At 36.2% G+C, this 18,026-nt stretch overlaps 1 protein-coding gene across 4 annotated transcripts in view; it reads right to left on the bottom strand.

The window, feature by feature from the left end:
- The window catches only part of LOC120776049 (cAMP-specific 3',5'-cyclic phosphodiesterase), a 202,336-nt gene extending 184,708 nt beyond the window's left edge, over positions 1-17,628 (bottom strand). The window contains exon 1 of one of the 4 annotated variants that reach the window (XM_040106503.1): positions 17,401-17,628. In XM_040106503.1, the coding sequence (XP_039962437.1) occupies positions 17,401-17,453 (53 nt within the window). In that variant the 5' untranslated portion in view covers positions 17,454-17,628. Of the gene's footprint in view, positions 1-8,275; positions 9,631-17,400 lie in introns of those variants that run through there. The other 3 variants (XM_040106499.1, XM_040106501.1, XM_040106502.1) reach the window with 3 other exon arrangements.
- Between the last annotated feature and the right edge of the window lie 398 nt (positions 17,629-18,026).

Raw genomic sequence — 18,026 nt, 5'->3', positions numbered from 1 at the left:
AAAAAACCGAAATACAAGGTCTGCTTAACTTATATTGTGGTACTAGTCCATCAAAATGATTACAAAAAGCACAAATTTGATGAATTACTGAATTTAACTCTTTTAAATTGCACATACATAGCTACCAAAATTAATTTTCCGATTATATAAACATATAAATCTAATTAATTTCCCAGCTTTGCAGCCTCCGCTAACATTATTCCTTACCATAGTCAGGTAAGGCGCTTTCTCCTTACCAAACTGCTTCATAGAAATTAAAAAATTAATTCATTTTCATTTGCAGGGCACGTGAAATGAGAGAAATAGGTATTACATTACCGACTGGACGACAGCAAACTGAAGATAAAGATAAACAAAACTAGCTACAGCATTTCAAGCGGCGGGAGACGAGGTCAAACGAAAGCGGTGGAAAGGAAAATGAATGAAAAAAAATCGTACGGAATGAGTGACCCTGAAATGTTTGTTGGACCCACTGTCCCCACACAAGGCAGAATGATGCCTAATCAAAGGCGTAGCGACAACTAGAGTAAAAGAAAAGAGTTTCCTATTAAGCAAAACTTTTTGCATTTGCAAAATGAAAAAAGAAATAAAAAAATAAGGAAAAAAAGAAAAGAAAAGCATTTGAGCAAAAACTAACTTTACCGAATAAAGTAGAAAAAGGTAAAATCCTAATGACTAAAGGTGTATGTGTGTGGAAGGAAAGCGCACAAGCACCGACACGTACACTCAAATACACACATATACACACTGCCAAGCTCGTCGCATAGGAAAAATAGCAAAATGGAGCTGCTGCAGACAGTTGATGAGATTGAGGTGCAAAAGCGGCATGCGAGCTTGCAGCGTGTGGAGTCCCACGCCCAAACACACACACGTGAAAGCTTTGAAGTTTGCGCGTGTGCCGCTGTGTAACCTCAAAACGCAATTAATCAGCTTAGCAGGGCGCACAAGTAGACTCTTCGGTGATTTTGAAGAGCAAATACGGAAAAAAATCAAAAAGAAATAAAAAAAAAAAATAAAAAAAAAATTTTTTTTAATACTAAAAAAATTCTGTTTGCTTTCAATACCGATTTCCTTCTGATTTTGCTTTAGACAAATTTATGCGCCCACTCGTCGCGGTCTCGACAAATTTCCCATGCAGTATTTGCAATTTGCCATATTTGCTCACTTAATGCATTAGTATCAGCTCGAGCACCTTGAGAGCGCTTCACCGGCAAGAAAAATTATTTAGCAAACTTTTATTGGATTCGGGAGCACAATGAAATTTGGGAAATTTTCTTAATTTTTACGCGTTGCTTGGCGACAAGCTGAAAGTACCCTTCTGATATCGCTTGCCAAAACCTTTGCCTAGGCTGTCTTTTGTGTTCAACTTGTCGCGCACACATTACCACCCTCTCTATACTGACAACTCTATTTGCTACTAAAGGTCCGATGTGTATGTGCGTGTTTGTGATCTCAACTGCGTTAGCCGTTGTTATTGAACTCAGCGCGTAGATGTAATGAATTTCAGCCTACAGCCTATATCAGTGGCCGAAGTTAAATTCACACATTTACGATTATTTTTTCCTCGATTTTGAAAGCAAAATAATTGAAACAAAAAATTGTTATTTAAATTACATTAGAATATAAAGTACAAGACGAGCTTAAATATCTCAAAAAGGTGTTTAGAGTATAAACTGTCAAGTTAAGTGTGCCCCGAACTTTATAAAACTCCGAAGAAAACGTCGAAAACCTTTGTGGCTTATATAATAAATACACTGCTGTGATCAAATTGAATCTTGAGACCCAACATTCAATAATGGATAATAATTATCTAATAGACCACGTCCAATACGACAATACATGAAGGAAATGTAGCAGCCATAGCTGAGAGTGTACACGAAGAGTGTGGCGACGTTCGCAGCAACTTGGACTGACGTATGAAACGACTTGGCGCATTTTACGTCGAGATCTTAAATTGAAAGTGTACAAAGTACAGCCGCATCACAGTCCTCAGGGACATCGCTTCGCTCTATGGGCTCTTGAATGGTTCCAAGAAGATCCCATGTTTTCTAGCCAAATTTTGTTCAGTGTTGACATCAATTTCTTCAAAAATGATGTCAGTGAGAACGTAACCGACAAAGGCGACCATTATCGCGCTATGATAATCGACTATTTGATGCCTGAAATTGAAGCTCTTTATCTCGGTGACATTTGGTTTCCACAAGACGGCGCCAGTTCCTACGCGTCAGTCAATGGATTTATTATTGAGAGAACACTTCGATGAGCAGATGATTTCAAGTTTTGAACCGGTCGATTGGCCACCAAGATTGTGTGATATCACACCGTTAGATTTTTTTCTGTGAGAATATGTATGTAAAGTCTTAAGTCTATGCGGATAACCCCGCTCGAACTGGTCTTCGAAAATTGGACTCAACGGATGGACCATCTGAGACGTGGACGCGGCCAAAATTTGAAAGAGATAATCTTAAATCATGAAAAATGTTCTTTCGAACGATGATAAATATTTCCCATTAAATTTAGAGTTTCTGTGTTTTTTCTTTAAAAAAGTAGGGAACATCGAAATGGGTCACCTTTTGTTTATTTCGACAACTTTTTGATTTGAGAAGATAGCTTCATGGAATTTGACATGAATTATTCTCTAAGACAGCGGTAAAATCTCCGAATACATTTTTCGAATCGGAATACTATATGATACATATATCTATCATACAAAATGGCCAGCCAAAATCATATTCTTGCTTGCAAACTTTTGTATATGGTGAGAGTATTCTAGCTGCTGTGTGTTCGATGATTTTAATGAATATTTATACAAAATATTATATTTATTTTAAGTAATTTAGGAGTTTCAGTTGATATCATATAATAAAAAAATTACAAAAGATAAATCGTTAAAATGTTGACTGTTTTGAATCGTACATATTAGTTACTTTTCGGAAGTATTTTAGGGTTAAGTTAGAAAATAGAAAAATGTAATCTTTTTTGTCAACAAAGATACACAGAAAACTTATTTTCATATGTAAGAGCACAAATCAAGTCAGATTAATACTGAAATTTCGTCATCAATTTCAATCCACAGATTATTCAAAATCAATTTCGCAAATTTCACTAGGAAATTTTCTTGAAGAAATTCAAATAATTCACGACAACCCAAATGACCAAAAAATTTCATTTACAGAAAACTAAATTTCTTTACATTTACAAAACACTTTAGAACAACCCTAATGTAAAAAATATATATTTATATTTAAATTTCCATACCAAACCTCAACTAGCTAGAAAATGAATATTAATTCTGATTCGAGCGTCACCTATGCTATAACATTTTTTCCAGCCCAACGAATTCAAAGCTTTTGCAATAATTCAACCACTTTTGGATTCACTGTTTTCAGTTTTTTTTTGTGTTACTGAAAATTCAGATTGCCAAACACGTCAACTTGCTTGCAACTAAAATCAGTCAATTATTTTCCATCTAAGTAAGTTCGCTCATAGCAACCTAGCAACAGCATGGAGTGGCGAGCATCATCTGTTCGCCATATACGTGCACAAACTGATTACCGACAGCCGTTACGAAGCTGGGTGGCTGGCGGGGTGGCGCACAAAGTGCGTTCGGTGCTTACCGCAATGGTAGACGGCAATTTTCGTTTGGCCGATAGTTGAACTGGGTAATTTGTATGGAGCAGCATAGAATTATTTGGATTTGTGGATTTCTATATTCGTGATATTTGCTTTACTAACAGCAGTCTTATTTGCAAAACATGGTTTTCGTGCGCCTGTACATACATATGTACATATATATGTATGTAGGACGTCTTGTGCGTGCGCGCTTACTTATTGCTCGTTGACTAGTGTTGTTCTCTGTCGCTCTTATGGCGCTTTATCGTCGAAGTATGTACTTGTTGTTGTTGTTTGTTATTACTATTTTTTTCTGCTGGTTTTGCTTTCCTTTGTGGTTGACATTTCATTTCGTTGCTTTTGTTATTGCTATTTTGATTGAAGATTGCTTTGTTGCTGGCAGATAACATTGTTGTTGTAGCTACTGCTATTGCTTGTCTAATTTAATGTTATTTCTTGTCAACACTGCCATTGTTGTTGGCATTGTGACGTCGAGGCAGCGTGCTCACTCACTCAGCGCATACACTTCAAAGCAAACATTTATTTGCATTTCGGAATTCGTTCAGATATTTTCCTTTGATTTGTAATGGAAAACCTCAATTCTAATTAATTGATATTACATTTTTTTGAGCAACCCTCTTAGCAGTGTGAAGTGATTTGAAAGCAGGGAGGTTCACGGAAAAGAGTCAAATTAAAAATTAATTGAAAGTCCTGGACATGTAGTATGTATGTGTATACTTGTGGGGGTGAATTCGTCAAATGAATTTGTGTTTTGTGGAAATACTGATTAAATTGTAAAAAATACTGTTATTTTTTGAAAAAAAATGTTTGCACATTTTGTAAAAATAATGGTAAATTTTATAAAAAAAACACACACATTTTGTAAAAAATACTATTAGGTTATGTGAAAAATACTAGTACATTTAGAAAAATACTGGCAAATTTTGTAAAAAATACTAGTAAAAATTGTAAAAATAGCAGTAAATTTTGTAAAAAAAAAAACTAGTAATTGTAATTCTAAAATAATGTTTTCCCTCATTAAAAATTATTATTATTAATCAACAATTGAACTGCTGTTAAGCTTACAAAGGTGGCAACGCTTTAGAATTCTCGCTATTGCATTTATTTGTAAGCTATTTTATTCAAAAATGCTGGTAAGTTTTATTATAAGTATTTATTTTCATGAAATAAAGAATTTACTGCTAATTTTTTCAGGTGGCAGCTCTATAGAAGTAGTTTTCGTAATTTTCATTATGCCTTTTATTTATTATTAAAAAATACTGGTATATTTAAGTGAAAATACTGTATACAAAAATACTACATTAGAAAAATTAACCGAACTGCTATTTTTATATTCCATTAGTGGCAACTCTTTTTAAAGTTTTTTTGAAATATTTTATTATTCTGGTATTGCTTTCAAACATATGTTATTTTCAAATACAATTTTTTTTTGAATCGGAACTTGCTTATAATTTTTTGCATGGATGGCAACCCTTTTTATATCACTTTCATGACTAACTACATAAATGGATTATTTTATTCATAACTACTGGTGTACTATATTTTAAAAATATCTTGGTAAAACATAGAAACGGCAGTCTAATTTTTTTTCATATGTGGCAACTCTGATTGAATTACGCAAATTTTCAATGTTTAAATTGGCGCAAGAATTTGCAAATCGAATGCAATAAACCGACGAACGAAATTCAATGCTCCGAATCACTATCGTAAAATACCCTGTTTTATTGGCTGACAGTGAGGCACACAATTTCGGCATATTACGGTATTACAAAAATTCACTTGAAATATAAAATTCCAGATGCGAACATCAAATTTCGAAAGTTGCGTATAAATCAAAAGTGATTTGCTTTTGTATTGAAGTGATTGCTACAATACGCTGCACATACCTAATTTTCTAACGGGCCGCATTTGCTAACCGAGACCACGAGGTACGAGTACAGGCTTGTGTAATTGCAGAATTGCTGGCGTATGGTGGGTGTTCTGTGCGAAAATAGTGTGGCTGAGTGTTTTTGCCGACAGAGAAATGTATTTCAACTATGCCATTCTTAGAATAAATAAATACATACATAAATTACACAAAGTTATGTGATGTCTGTGTATGTCGAGAAAGCTATTGATGGGTGCAAAATATTACACTGTCGTACACTAGTTAACAAAATATCGTAAAGAGCAAGATACCTAATAGATTTCTGATGAACAAATTCAATTGAGGGATGGAAATATATGAATATATAAATATATGAGGTCTCGCTAAAGTTATTTCAGTACTTTAGGCATTCAAATTGTGTAGAGGAAAGTTAAATATTGGGTAGTCGAAAAATTCTTTTCGTTTTCTAATTAAATTTTAAGTTATTTTTTTATATTTATAATAATAAATGAATAAACAAATATGTACCATTTTGATAGACCACTTTGAGGCATACGAAAAAACTTTTTCGACTATCCAATATTTAGCAATTAAATAAAATTGTGTCACATTTTCAAACGTAATTTTTTACAATATATAATAATAATCAGAAGAAATTAATTATAACCAGAATTTCATTTGCAAAACATTGGTTAAAAACTAATAATAAATTTAAAATTTAATTTTAAAATTTAAAATTTTTTTTACTAAAAGTTTTTTTTTAATTTTTAGGTGAATAAATAAACTTTGTTCAGCACCCAATTGCTGCGACTATGGCTCTAAATCACTACCTGTATTCTGTATTCTGTTACCAGGTGTAATTAATTGAAATTCTGCAGACTGTTAGAATACCATGTTTTGCAAAGCAATTAATTTATGCTAGAAAGGGTACAGACAAGTATAATAACAAGAAATTACAATACGGTACAAGACAATATTCGTTTTATGTATTTTTTATTGTTGTTTAAAATTTTTTCTTTGACGCTCTTTTCGTGGGCCCCATAATCTATTATATGTACATATGTAAGTAGATGTTTAAGCATATGTGTACAATTTTTCTAATTAATATTAATATGGGTGGGTGCGGCTAACACGGTGGACAGCAGCAGAATAATTAAAATTTTTGGCAAATCAAAAGGTACAAGTTGATGCATCATTTGTGGGCAAAAAGAAAACAAAAATATATATTTTAATTGTAATATTTAGATTTTTTAAATTTTATAATTTTAAAATTTAATTTTTTCAAGTGTATAAAAAAATAATCAAAAATTTTGAGAAATCATTATTTAAATTATTTCAATTTTTGGTAAATCAAAAGGTGCAAAAAATTATTTTAATTATAAAATTAAATTTTTTTTAATATTAAAATTTTGAAATTAATTTTTTTAGATTCTAAAAAATTTTGGGAAATGTTATTTTTATCAAAAAATTCAGTTTTTCTTTAATTTTTATAATTTTGAAATTTTTTTTTTCAATCAAAAGGTATAAAAAATTATTTTGATCAAAATATTCAGATTTTTTTAATATTTAATTTTTGAAATTAGTTTTTTTTTTAATTCTAAAAAAAAATTATTTAAATTTTTGGTAAATCAAAAGGTGCAAAAAATTATTTTCATTATAAAATTAAAATTTCTTTTAATATTAAAATTTTGAAATTAATTTTTTCAGATTCTAAAAAGTTTTGGCAAAAGTTATTTTTATCATAAAATTCAGATTTTCTATAATTTTTATAATTTTTAAATTTTTTTTTTCAATTGCATAAAATAGCAGATTATTTCAGTAAATATTGTATATAATATGAAACTAAAATATATTTTTTTGCAGATGAAACTTAAAAACAAAAACAAAAATGCTATTTTTAGATATTTGAATTAATTTCCGTTGCATAAAAAAGCAATTTAATATTTTTGTTTATTATATGGAATTAAAATGTATTTTTGAATAATATTTTATTATATACATATATATTTTGTTTTAATTTTTTTTTTTAAATAAACTTGTGTTTTTATTTTTATTTATTATATAAAACTAAAATATTTAATTTTATTTATAATCTTTTTCCAAAAAATTTGCGCATATATGTACATACATATGTATGTATGTATTTAATTTCTGCCGATTATAATGATACATTTTCTTATTTGCAAAATTAAAATTTTTAATTGTGCCCTCAACAAAGTACACTTTAAACTATGCCACTGGTATTAGTAGTTTTTAATATATACATAAATACTGACATTTTGCAAATGAAATTTTGCTTATAATTTATTTCTACTGATTATTATTATATATTATTCAATACCCTACACTATTAGTTATACCACCTGTCTACCTTGTTTTATTGAAAAGTGGGCAGTAATTGATTAACAAATGTACGTGCATGCATGTAAATATGTATGCACATAGATATGGTTATTTGCTTTTGCATACATACATATGTATGTAAGTAGGTTGGCTGTAATTTAGTTAGCAGCTTGGTTGACCTTGACTTTCATCTCGATACGCGTTCATTAAATTCGCGTGGCTTGCAAAATGAAATGCGCTACAGCATTATATACTAAAAAAAAACAGCTTTTAAGCCTGCATAAAAGCATATACTTGCATATGCTATGTACATAGACTTGTATATAGACACACACATGTACATATATACACAAGCATATGCATACCAAAACTGTTTTTAATAGTTTTTTTTATTAGTTGCTTGCAATATTTGCATAATAATTAATAGCATACCTCGGCATAAGTCGCAAATACGCACGAAAGCACATGCGCTTGCACACACATGTACATACGTGCATGAATGAAACACGTCACTGCAGGCGCTGTCTATACTGCAGTGCCAGCACACAACACTTTTCACTTTTCAATAACACTTCTTGCAATTATTTTCACAACTCGATTTTTGATTTCCGATTTTCGTAAGCAACTCCACGCGTTGGTGTAGTTAACTGCTTGGCCGGCGCACTGTAACAGCGCCAGCCTGTCTCACTGATAGTCCGAAATGTCAGCGGCAGTGCACTAACTGCCTTATGTTTCCTTTTGTTGTTGCTATGTTTGTGCCGATGTTTTTTTTCGTTCTCACTTTTAATTCACTTAAGTAAGGTTGCAATTGTTGTGATGTGCTCGTGCACAGTTAAACACACGCGAACACACACGACTAATGCAAATATGTGCGAGCACAGCTGCACTGCTACCGATTGCACTGTTGCTTTGCCTTATGCGCCTTTTGATTTCTGTTTTTTTCTTCGCTTTTTTGCTGTTCTCCCCGCACCAGCGTCTGCTGCATGCACGACGTGCGGTCACTGCTATTGTTTTCAGCGCGATTGAGTTGGCTTTTTTTATTATTTCAAGAATTCTTTTTTATAGCTTTTGATAATTTACCGCCACTGCCATTTGGTGCGCGAGTGGCATCACGCCACAGCTGCTGTACTAGTGACGTTTTAGCTATGTAATTTATTTTTAAGCAGTATATCGTTTTTTTTTCACGCTGTCACACTTTTCTTCAAGCAGTGACACTGTATTTTGTTTTTTTGCCTGCCTGATTAGCTTTGCGCTGCTGTGACCTACTCACTATGCAGCAATGTGTAATACATACGGCCCGACACGGCACCGCACTGACCGCCTCACTCAATGGAAATGACAGATTTGTCGTTCGGGCATTTTAATTTTTTTCAATAAATATTTTTTGCACCTTTCAGCTGCACAGCGTTTGGCTTTTTTCTCGATTTGGTTCGTACAACGGCACACGCACGCGTATCAACGACACTTTTCACCACCGTCCACTTGAATTATGTACGCGTATATATTTTTTGATTTGCAAGCAACGTGTGTATTATTTAAAAAACACTAAAGACTTTGCTTAAAATGTTAAATGGCTGAAAAAAATGTATATGTCTCATTGCTGTCGTCGCGGCGACATCGAGAACTCGAGACGTTGAAAATCACGAACCGCACGAAGTTATGAAAACCGATGAAGACGATGTCGTTGCTGGCGAGAAAAACTGCACAAAAATTCTACACAAACACACGCACACATAAACGCAAAGCAGCACCCGTGAGCAGCAATAGCTGCAGCAACGACAGAGAGGTGAGTGTAACGTTAAACAAGAAATCATGAAAATGAATATGCGTTGAGCAGCATGTGCTTAAAGAGAGCGCGAACGTATGAGCGCACGTTGTTTTGGAGCATTAATGCGGCGCTGAGCTGTAGTCACACAGTTGCGGAGATGAAATAAATGAAATGAACCAAAAGCAGCAAAGAGCAGCCGAACGAAGTGGTCTGACGATTTCGGTAACACAACAACGTCAACAAAAATAACAAAAAGCACTAAAATTGCCGAGCGACAGCTTTGCTGACGACGTTTGTTGATTACGCGACGATGGCAAGGCCGGCTGGCAGGTTGGTTGGGTGGCTGCTGCGTCTAGAGGGTGCGTAAAAGGGAGGGGTGTTATGGGGAGAACATACAACGAGCACGCCATTAAACTGTGTACGACGCTCAGCCAAAGCGCCAAGTGACGAGCAGCCAGCGCAAGGCGACGATAGCGCGTAACCCACAGCAATAAATCAAGAATTGAGCGCGCGCCAAAGAGAGCGCAAGCGAACGCTACGCACTAACCAACAAAAACAAAATACAACTAATCACCAAACATACAAGTATATACGCCTGTAAAACACTTATCAGACATTGTTGAGGCACCAGCAACCAGCAAGTGCTAGCTCCAATTGGGCGCATAAATCACGCTTCGTGTTTTCGAGCGGAGCGCAAACAACCGGCGCCAAGTGAATTTGGAGCAGATTGAAAAGTCAAATGATTTTCATGAGAGCCAAAATTTGCCAAATGAGCGCGTGTGCGTAGCACATGGCAGAGCGCGTATATGCGTTGCCAAAGCATTGACAGATAAACAAAGAAGACAAATCTCGGCAGCTGTCAAATTATTATGTTTATAATGTCAGATTATGTGCGTGCGACCGACGATCAAGGCGCTATAATGTTGGTTGTGTGCAAACGCCGGAAGAGCCGCATTTTGCATAGGGTTGGTTGAGAGTGGCAGGTGCGCCAACCTAATGGCTATGCGCCATGTGTATTGCTCTGCAAGAGTGTATTGTCAAATGAGATGTTGGAGCGCACAATTTTTGTTTGTTTACTTTTGTAGTAAATTTGACAGTCGGCACAAATGTCACCTGAAGTTGTGTAAATGTCAAAACAAGTGACACTTTTATTAAAAAACTTGACTTAGATGACTTTGGCTGCGAGAAATTTGAAAATAGCGTTGAGCAGGCAGGTCAGGCGACAAGGTCAGGCTTGATAAGAGTGGTAAGGATTTCTGCAAAATTTTATACTAACTTCAAGTCAATATGGGTATTCATTATTTTTTTTATGCTGGGCGAAGCCCCTTTATTAAAGATTCCCACAATTTTGAGCACAAATTAAATTCTTCTCATTAAAACACATCACTGAGGGTGGTGGGTAAATGGGTGGCGACTTTAAATCTGTAAAATATATGCGGTGAGTGCTCAGTAACATTTCAGCATCACAAACTCTGCACGGCTGAGCAGCGCTTACCAAGCGCGCTCTAGCAAAAAGTCATGTGTGAGCAACTGAACGGGCGCGAGAGCGCGCATCGACAACTAACCACGACGGCCAAAAGACAAATCATTTGGCAATTGTTTTGGTGGGATTTTGTGGTTACATATACCAGCAGCGCGTTTTAGTGGAGAAATGCTATACTGCAGGTTGAGCGCGTAAAAAGGAGAGAGAGAGAGAGCGCACGCAATGCTAGCGTGTATGAGTTTGAGCGCACAATGCGAGCGCTGGTAGCTGCGCGTGTGTGCGACGTGTGCTTATCTCGCTTATCTCAGTGGTTCATATTGGATTTCCTTCCACGCTTTTTTCACCTTTTATTTTCTTTTATTTATGGAAAACCCGTGGGCTTTCGCTGGCTTTTAGGCGGCTTCTTTTATGCTCTTTTTTTTATTATTTATTTATTGCTATTTTTTCACGCGGTCTACTACTATCTACATACATACTTATCAACGACAACAATAATGCCTGCCAACACGTTTCGGTAGCTGGCTTCAGCTGAATAATGGTTCGTGTTGCCGCCGATTTGGTTACTTTGGCTGCATTTCGACGCCATAGTTAGAACAAGTTTGGTAAGTAATAGTCCAGGTGGAGGGCACTACCAAGTGTTCTGGTGTGTGCGCGTGTGCGTGTGTGCACAAGTGTGCGATTAGAAGGCGTTCCACTGTTGCGCCTAGTCTATCAATGATTAATAGCTTACAATTATAAATTTGTTAGCGCATTACGCGAGGTATTAAGTAACACACAAACACTGCGCGCCATAAGTTTGCGTACCATGTTGTATATATCTACATGTACCAGCTTTTTTTTTTTAATTTTTACTGTGTTTGCGTGGTATTAATTTTAAATGACTTACGTTTAGTAAGCTACTAGACTATTAGTTAGTGTGCAGACGGCTTTTGAAGGACTTTAGGTGCTTAGTGCCTACCAAACTATGTGGTGTGGCAAGATATGACAGTAAAGATACTTAGATATGTGTACATAGATATATTTATGTAATTATCTGATAAGCCTTTATAATTTTGTATACTGTTGTTTACGTTAGCGCACTCCAAGAGCTTCGTTAATATTAAAAAAACATTAAAATAACATAAAAAATATTATTAATAACTGCACATTTATTTACCGTACGCTTTTGGACATTTTGCAATTTTCGATATTTACTCAAATATATTTTATTATTTATTAAGCAAACAGCCAAATTCAATTGATTTACACACTCATTAAGTCTTTGATTGCTTTGATTGGGAAATTGTTTCAATAAAAGTGCTCATATGAGTACTTATTGCTTACTGTTTTTAACGGCGCTAGATTAGATTTAGCAAATGATAGCTTTGATTTACTGATTTTTGCTGGGTTTTTAAATAAATAATAAATAGATGGCTTTGGGTTTATGTATGCGAGAGTAGGCTTCTATTTGAATTTTGGTGGTAAAGGTGAAGTTGGCTAAAAAAAAAAGTTTGTTGGAGGTGCTGTTAATTTATATTATTTTATATAGGAGTTTCTCTTCAGTACTACAACAACAAGAGGTAGTCGTTTTAGCATTGGATTGTGACTGGTGACGTAAGAATAATTGAGGTTTTGCACTGAGACCAATGGTCCATTGTGCTTTCTGCTAAGTCACATATGGTCACAAAGCACTCTGCAACAATTTCAGCAGCTTGCTGGGCGCAATGGAGTTGATGTGTTTCCTATCAACATCAATGAATCCAAGGGTCCTGAGTCTGCTTTTACAAATCGATGGGAAATCTAGAATCAGGTGTTCGGGAGTTTCCGGTTTCGTGTCACAACACAAGAAATTTGCCCAAGAGACTAAGCAGATTGCAGTGCCCAGTGTAGAACGCAACAAGGAGATGGAATTTGTCTCGGCGGAAGCTGATCATAACCTTGGTGTAACTTCCTAATAGTAATTTGGCGTGGTGCATCTCTGTTGTGTGCTGCCAGTGCCGTTATTTTCCACTTTATTTATCCTCAGTGTGGAGCAACTTCTTCTTGGTGTTAGATCCCACCGCAATGCATTGCTCTGCCCCCACCATCCTGGAAGTCGCAGCAGAGCTGGCTAGTTCGTCGGCCAGCTCATTGCCAGCTACCCCTATATGCCCCGGCATCGCGATCTGGAGTACACGGTTGCAAACTGACAGGCTATTCAGCCCTCGAATGCACTCCTCCTAATAGCGATTCGACTTCATAAGCTGAGATCGCTTTTCATGCCGCTTGACTATAACTGAGTGTAGCGATACGCTGGTTGCGATAGTTGCGTTGGGGAATGATTACTGATAATTGACTTATAGCAAAGGCTTCTGCATGAAAGAAGCTCGGAAAATACCCAATTGGTATGGATAGCTTAGCATGCGGGTCCGCAATGCCTGCTCCAAAGCTTTTTGGTGTTTTCGTGCCGTCAGTGTACTATTGGATAGTGCTGCTCTCACTAATAGGTCGAGTGTGGAAACGCTCCACTCCGCCTTACTGCCGAGACTAACTTAAAACTTCTTTTTGAAGTTAACCCTCTTCGTATTGCCATCTCTTGGAATAAAAGGCAGTGATGTGTCTTTCTCCAAGACCATCATTTGTTTAGACGAAATTATTTTCCCTTTGTCATACCCCTCTACTGCTATGAGCAGCATGGTATGCTTCGCTGCCTGTTTGATCACCTGTTACAGCGGTGATGAAAAAGAGGTGCATTACGATAACTCAAGCCCAAAATATCAATTGGGAAACCTGGCCAACCAGCCAACTAATGGCAACGCCGAATAATACCGACGCCAAAATATTGCTCTGTATTTGGAGGGATCAGAATGAATTGCTGTATAATGAGCTCCTTAAACTAGGTGATACCATTATTCAACTCCCGACAACAATTCATCAAAACAAAGCAAGAAACTGTTGAAAAGCGCCCTTAATTTGAGATTAGACGCGAGGCAATAGTTTTTCATCATGACAACGCTCTGCTTTATGTTGCAAAGACCGGTTTAAAAATATTTACAAAACAACTGCTGGGCAAATTTGCCTGTTCTGCATTATAGTTTAGATCTTGTTCATTGTGATTACCATTTGTCCCGGTCGAAGCAAACCATTCTAACTCGAATAATATTCACAACAAAAGAAGATATCAAATATTTACTTGATTCCCAAAATCGCCAAAATATAGTCATAGATCCAAGAGTTATAGCATAAATAGATTCAAAACTGCAAGCATATTACCATGTCCTGAAAGATCTCTTGAAATTGGAATCTATGGTTGCTTACAATGCCCGTGTAAGCATCTTTTAATATTTTGGAGAAATTAATAGTGGCCTATGTTTAGATGGCTAAGATTTCACCTTAATAACAGTGGATAAACATCCTTTTATAAAAGAGAGTGTTTTTCTGTCATCTATAGAGGACGGAGAATAAATTGGGGGAGGGAGTATCGAAAAAATGAATTAATAAATAATTTACATTGTTCCAAATTTTTATTATAATTTTAAGAGACAGTTTATTTTTGCTCGAAGACAGAGAGTACTGTCGAGCCTTACATTATGAAAATAGTGAATTCGTATGAGTTCATGTCTTCTGTATGTAAACTAGCAATGCCTAAGAGAACTCGGCAGATCGAGTGATCTCTTAAAGAAAGCATTATTTTTATGACCTTAACATTTAACCTCACTGAAGGCGAGATAAATATGTATTTCATAACAGTTTATCCTAACTCAAAGCATAACTTTCGATTCACACTTGGAACCCTTTTAAATATAACTTGTAGATACAATACCTAAAATACACCATCATATTGTAAATTGTCAACTCAAAGCAAACAGAGTGGCAACTGTGAAAATAATGAAGTTTCAGTTTAGCTTCGCGAGCTTAGCTAATAAAAAATGCTCACTTAATTTCACGCTTTTAACAGCGCTCGTTAAAACCGTACATTCATCATGTACTTATTATACAATTTAATCACTTTGAAAGGCAGGTCTTTTTTTCAGTTTTTGTGCCCATAAAAAGTAGCACTCTTTTGCAATTTTTATGCATTTTTCCTAGTTAATAGAGCAAAACACGTTTAACAGTTAGTGCAGAGAAAAGTAATGAAGTAAATGACAAAAAGGTGAGCAAGTACAATGCACTCGTCACGTTTCGCCAAGTGACTATAGTGAACCATGCGACCGACCCCCGCCAAAATTCCGCCGATGAACTTACGAAAAGATCTGCGCCTGCAACTGTGTGAGTGCGAAATTTACAGAAAGAGCGCAAACAATTTGAATTACAACAAAAGGACAGTGAAAACGAGGGTTATGGTGAGTGAAAGAGAACGGCAGAGCGTGAGCAGTACATGGAATCTAAGCTCCAAAGCTATATTTGTATGTATGTGGGAATGTACATATGCGTGCTAAATAGACTCTAGAAAGGTAGTAATTTCATTTGCACTAAAATGTAGTAACATTAAAAAGTATTTATGCAGTCTTAAATCCATTGAGTAGGTAAAATCGCAGCCATAAATTTTAATTACTGGCGATAATTGGCTGTAAACAAGTGGAGCTGCTTTATTTAAGAAATCTTTAAAGGTGTATGCTTAGAGATATGTTAGAGGGATGCAGTGAAAGCATATCTCCGGCGCGTCTCAATGAAACTTGAAGAGCTGGGAGGAACTAATTCTATATAAAAGTCAATAAAAAGTAAAAACCACGAGTGGAGTTCTATTCTAAATTAATGCTATTTCTTTAAAAACCATAAGAAGTGAGTGTAAAAGAAAGCTTTATAGTTTCGTACCATAATTTCAACTGCTTGTTTTCCACATAGCATATCATTTCGAGTTTCCTTTTTGGAGTTACTGTGGTCTATGCACTTGCAAGTCAGAAAAAATACTTATTCCAAATTTTTTCGAATGTTTTAATATACGAATTAACAGTCGACTCTCTGGTGGACCTCCGAAAAAAATGTATCTACTCTGAGATGATATATTTATGTGCTTAAAATTATCTCGAATCCAAAAATCAAACAATATTATGTTACTATAGATCGATTTTTGTTTTTGAAAATATGGCTTCTCCAAAAAACCTTTTTTTTAAGTATAAACGTCTCTAGTGGTATAAGGAATCGAGATATAAAGAATTCTTACAAGTAAGCTCATTTATACGAAGTTATTTGTCGCGTCAACTTCAGCAGCAGTCAACACAGTGTGGTCACAACTGGAAACATTAACATAATACGTTAAAGTGACGTCACTGGTGAATAACATTTTGTCCAATGCGATGTCGGACAGACGTATGGAACGACTTGGCACATTTTACGTCGAGATCTTAAATTGAAATGGTACAAAGTACAGCTTGTGCAAGAACTGAAGCAGTTGGACCTTTCCAAGCGCCATTGCTTTACTTTATGTGCTCTTGGAAAGTCCCAAGAAGAGCCGACGTTTTCGAGCCAAATTTTGTTCAGCCGTGAGGTCCATTTCAGGTTAAATGGGTATGTAAGCAATCAAAATTGCCTCATTTAGGAAGAAGAGATTTAAGAACTGCCATTTCATTCAGAAAAAACAAGGTTTGGTGTGGTTTGTGGGCGAATGGAATCTTCGCCATGATAACCGACTATTTGATGACTGAAATTAAAGTTCGTGATCTCGGGGGCATTTGATTTCAACAAGACGGCGCTACCCCCATCGCATCAATAAATGAATTTATTGAGAGCACTTCGGTTTATTTCACGTTTTGGGCCGGTCGTTTGGCCACCAAGGCCTTGTGATATGGCACTGTTATACTTTTTCCTGTGAGGATATGTAAATTCTTAAGTCTATGCAGACAATTCCGCATCGATTAAAACCTTTAATCATCATCAGCACGTGTTTTATTCGCCAGTTACCAGCTGAAATGCTTGAACGAGTCATTGAAAATTGAACTCGCGACTAACATTTGAAGGAGATAATCCTTAAAAAGTAAATGCCAAAAAATGTTCTTTCGAATGATAATAAAGATTCCCCCTAAGATTTGAAGTTTCTATGTTTTTTCTTTGAAAAAAGTAGAGAACCTCAAAATGGATCACCCTTTATGTTTTTTAATAGTACCAAAGTCTTTCGTTACTTCCAGGATAAGTTGTCAAAATTAAGTGCTTTGTGAAGGTTATACATATATTGCTTTAAAGTCATTAGGAGCGAAATATAAAAATTACTAAGAAGGGGTCATGATAACTCAAGACCTCATAATTGACGAATATATATGAAATTTTAAAGTACTCCATAACTCATCGTGAGCACTACACCAATAAAATATATAATAGCTTTACGCCTAAAGTAATAGAAAATGCACGTACCTTGTTGGTGAGTTGCGAAAATTATAGCAACAACAACAGAATGAGCACACCATATACACCAAAAAATTAACACCACCACACCACGTTGCCGACGCTGTCGCTGTTGCACCGTCCGCACCGGCTGCTGCCGTGTCAACACCTACTGTAGCACCCGCGTTACCAGCCTCACCACCAGCCCCTGCACCTAATGTTGCCGGCACAGCACCAAATCCACTGGTCGGCGCGGTTGTAATGGGCACACCAGCCGCCGCTTTGCCGCCACCGCCACCACCCTCGATCAAGCCAACGCGACCACCAGCCGCTGCACCAGCGATATCAACTACAATCAGCGAACCTGCCGAGGGCGTAGACGATTTTCGGCGTGCGCGTGCTTTACGCGCGCTGGGCGATTGGATTTTCAGAAAATGTGCTAAGCGCGCGCGTGTCGCCTTGATACCGCTGGCGGCGCTGATGGTGGCGCCAATGCTGCCAATGCTACCGCTACTCAAGCGTTTCACCGCTGGCTTAAAGCTCGGAATGCTTGGTATATGGTAGGTTTGTTGCTGCTGCTGTTGTTGTTGAGTTTGTGTTTGTTGTTGTTGCGCGGGTGGCGCTGGCGGCGGATACCGCTGCGCCTGTGACTGTGT

This window comes from Bactrocera tryoni, chromosome 4 (assembly GCF_016617805.1).
Source record: "Bactrocera tryoni isolate S06 chromosome 4, CSIRO_BtryS06_freeze2, whole genome shotgun sequence".
Classification (NCBI taxonomy): domain Eukaryota; kingdom Metazoa; phylum Arthropoda; class Insecta; order Diptera; family Tephritidae; genus Bactrocera; species Bactrocera tryoni.
Note: the sequence above shows the minus strand (reverse complement) of the source record. Positions and strands in the feature narration are given on the sequence as shown.